We start from the raw sequence: 2,814 nt of genomic DNA on the forward strand, positions 1-2,814 counted from the left end.
CTGCCTGTTATTGGAGCTCCTGAAAAAAAAAAAAGAGTGAGCGGGTCTTTAATTTCCCTGCGGGAAAATCCATTTGCAAACGTGCGTTATATCAAATTAACCCTTGTCCCTGTGCTCATTTTCCAGCGCAAAGGAAGAGAAAAGTTGCGATAGTCCAGCCGGAAAAGCAGTAAGTACTGCCCTTAAAATGTCAATTACAACACCGTTTTTATCGCATAAATCCAAGGGTTGCTCTGAGCTAGAAAGTACTTGATTAAATTGCAAGGGGTGTGTTGATCTACAGGTAGTCCTCGACTTAACGACCATTCTTTTAGCGAATGAATGTTACAAGGCTACAGCCGTTCATTTAGCGACTTATTCGACGTGACGGCCCTGAAAAAAAAAGGGACTCACGACCGTTTTTCACACTTAATGACCGTTGCAGTAACCATCAACCTGCCTCCAGAAGTTGTGGGTGCTCCACACGTTTTTAAGAAGAGACTGGACAGCCATTTGTCCGAAATGGTACGGGGTTTCCTGCCTGAGCAGGGGGTTGGACTAGATGACCTCCAAGGTCCCTTCTAATTCTGATAGCAGCCTTCCTATATCTAAGGGGCTCCCACAAAGAAGAGGGGCTCCACCTATTCTCCAAAGCACCTGAAGGCAGGACAAGAAGCAACGGATGGAAACTAATCAAGGAGAGAACCAACCTAGAACTAAGGAGGAATTTTCTGACAGTTAGAACAATTAACCAGTGGAACAACCTGCCTCCAGAAGCGGTGAAAGCTCCAACACTGGAAGTTTTTAAGAAGAAACTGGACAGCCGTTTGTCTGAAATGGTATAGGGTTTCCTGCCTGAGCAGGGGATTGGACTAGATGACCTCCAATGTCCCTTCCAATTTTATTATTATTATTATTATTATTATTATTATTATTATTATTATTATTATTATTGTTGTTGTTGTTGTTGTTGTTGTTGTTATTATTATTATTATTATTATTATTATTATTACTGTTGAACAGTCACTAAACGGGTCAGTTGATAAATGGGGGCTGTGGTTTGTAATCTGAGTGGCTTTTTTTTTTTTGGTCCTCTATTAGGATAATATCAGGAGTGCCTATTGAGAAAATTCAGAATCCTCACCGGCTTCCCCAGACGGACAGGATGGGTGAGTTACGACGAAAAGATTATCGTTTTTCTAATTTGGATCTGAAATACCACCATCCTTTAAATGCTTAGAAGATAAATCAATGAACTCAGCATTCATAACTTCAGCTCCTCAAATATGACCCCCCCCCCGAATCTTCAAACTTTTGCCACTGAATTTGAGAATTTTTTTAAAAATGGCCAAAAGGGAAAGTTGGTGAAATAGCTCAGTGAAAAAAACATTATATGAACTGCAAGTCACTTGTATTTTAATAATTGCAGATAAACTCCATCAACACAGATGCTGTTTAGGTCCCAAGATGGTGGGAAAGAGGAAGGTAGAGAGCAAATGTAGCCCAGATGGGATGCTGGAAGAAGTTGGGGATTGTGTGTGTTTCTTCTCTGCAGGAACCGTCAATGGGAGGTACAATTGCCCCGTGCTCTTCATCAACCACCGCTGTTTCTCTGGCCCACATCTCAACAAAGGCAGGTTGGCAGAACTGCCGCAGTCCGTCGGGCCAGGCAAATGTGTCCTGGTCCTTAAAGAGGTAAGGATGGTGAGACGTCCCAGGCAAAGTGGGAAGGGCCTGTAAGGCCATCCAAAACACCTGCCTGCTCAGTATTAAATCTAGATTGAAGCTTCTGTCCATAGGAGAGAATATTTGTAGCCCTGGCTTTGAACTTTGCGGTGCCTGGTAGACTCAGAGCTTGGTGGTTTTCTTGCAGACGTTTCATGACCCAACTACATTCCATCATCAGTGCTATTCTATTCTATTCTATTCTATTCTATTCTATTCTATTCTATTCTATTCTATTCTGTAATACTATTCCATTCTATTCTATTCTGTAATTCTATTCTATTCTGTAATTCTATTCTATTCTATTCTATTCTATTCTATTCTATTCCATTCCATTCCATTCCATTCCATTCCATTCCATTCTATTCTATTCTATTCTATTCTATTTAATTCTATTCCATTCTGTAATTCTACTCTATTCCATTCCATTCCATTCTATTCTATTCTATTCTATTCTATTCTATTCCATTCTGTAATTCTACTCTATTCCGTTCCGTTCCGTTCTGTTCCGTTCCATTCCATTCCATTCCATTCCATTCCATTCTATTCTATTCTATTCTATTCTATTCTATTCTATTCTATAATACTATTCCATTCTATTCTATTCTGTAATTCTATTCCATTCTGTAATTCTATTCTATTCTATTCTATTCCATTCCATTCCATTCCATTCCATTCCATTCCATTCCATTCCATTCCATTCCATTCTATTCTATTCTATTCTATTCTATTCTATTCCATTCTGTAATTCTATTCTATTCTATTCTATTCTATTCTATTCTATTCTATTCTATTCTATTCTATTCTATTCTATTCTGTAATTCTATTCTATTCTATTCTGTAATTCTATTCCATTCTATTCTATTCTGTAATTCTATTCCATTCCATTCCATTCCATTCCATTCCATTCCATTCTATTCTATTCTATTCTATTCTATTCTATTCTATTCTATTCTATTCTAAGCTGGCCTACCTCACAGGGCTGATATTAATCTTGAACTGTGCAGTCTTTGATGCTTTCCGGCCACAGCTTCAAGCCCAGTGTCTTTGCTCTGCTCAGATCCTTCGTATGGTGGTCAACTCTGCCTACAAACCCAGAAGCATTTTGCG

The 2,814-nt window shown here is 38.8% G+C and overlaps 1 protein-coding gene across 1 annotated transcript in view; it reads left to right on the top strand.

Moving 5' to 3' along the window:
• The window catches only part of SFMBT2 (Scm like with four mbt domains 2), a gene marked incomplete at its 3' end in the record, with an annotated part of 30,213 nt that overhangs the window by 19,218 nt on the left and 8,181 nt on the right, over positions 1 to 2,814 (top strand). The window contains exons 12-15 of the mRNA XM_029286757.1: positions 127 to 169; positions 1,081 to 1,148; positions 1,535 to 1,674; positions 2,765 to 2,804. Coding sequence (XP_029142590.1) covers positions 127 to 169; positions 1,081 to 1,148; positions 1,535 to 1,674; positions 2,765 to 2,804 — 291 coding nt within the window. The remainder of the gene's footprint in view (positions 1 to 126; positions 170 to 1,080; positions 1,149 to 1,534; positions 1,675 to 2,764; positions 2,805 to 2,814) is intronic.

The sequence above is a fragment of the Protobothrops mucrosquamatus genome, unplaced genomic scaffold (genome assembly GCF_001527695.2).
Source record: "Protobothrops mucrosquamatus isolate PMUCROS unplaced genomic scaffold, P.Mucros_1.0 scaffold4823, whole genome shotgun sequence".
NCBI lineage: Eukaryota > Metazoa > Chordata > Lepidosauria > Squamata > Viperidae > Protobothrops > Protobothrops mucrosquamatus.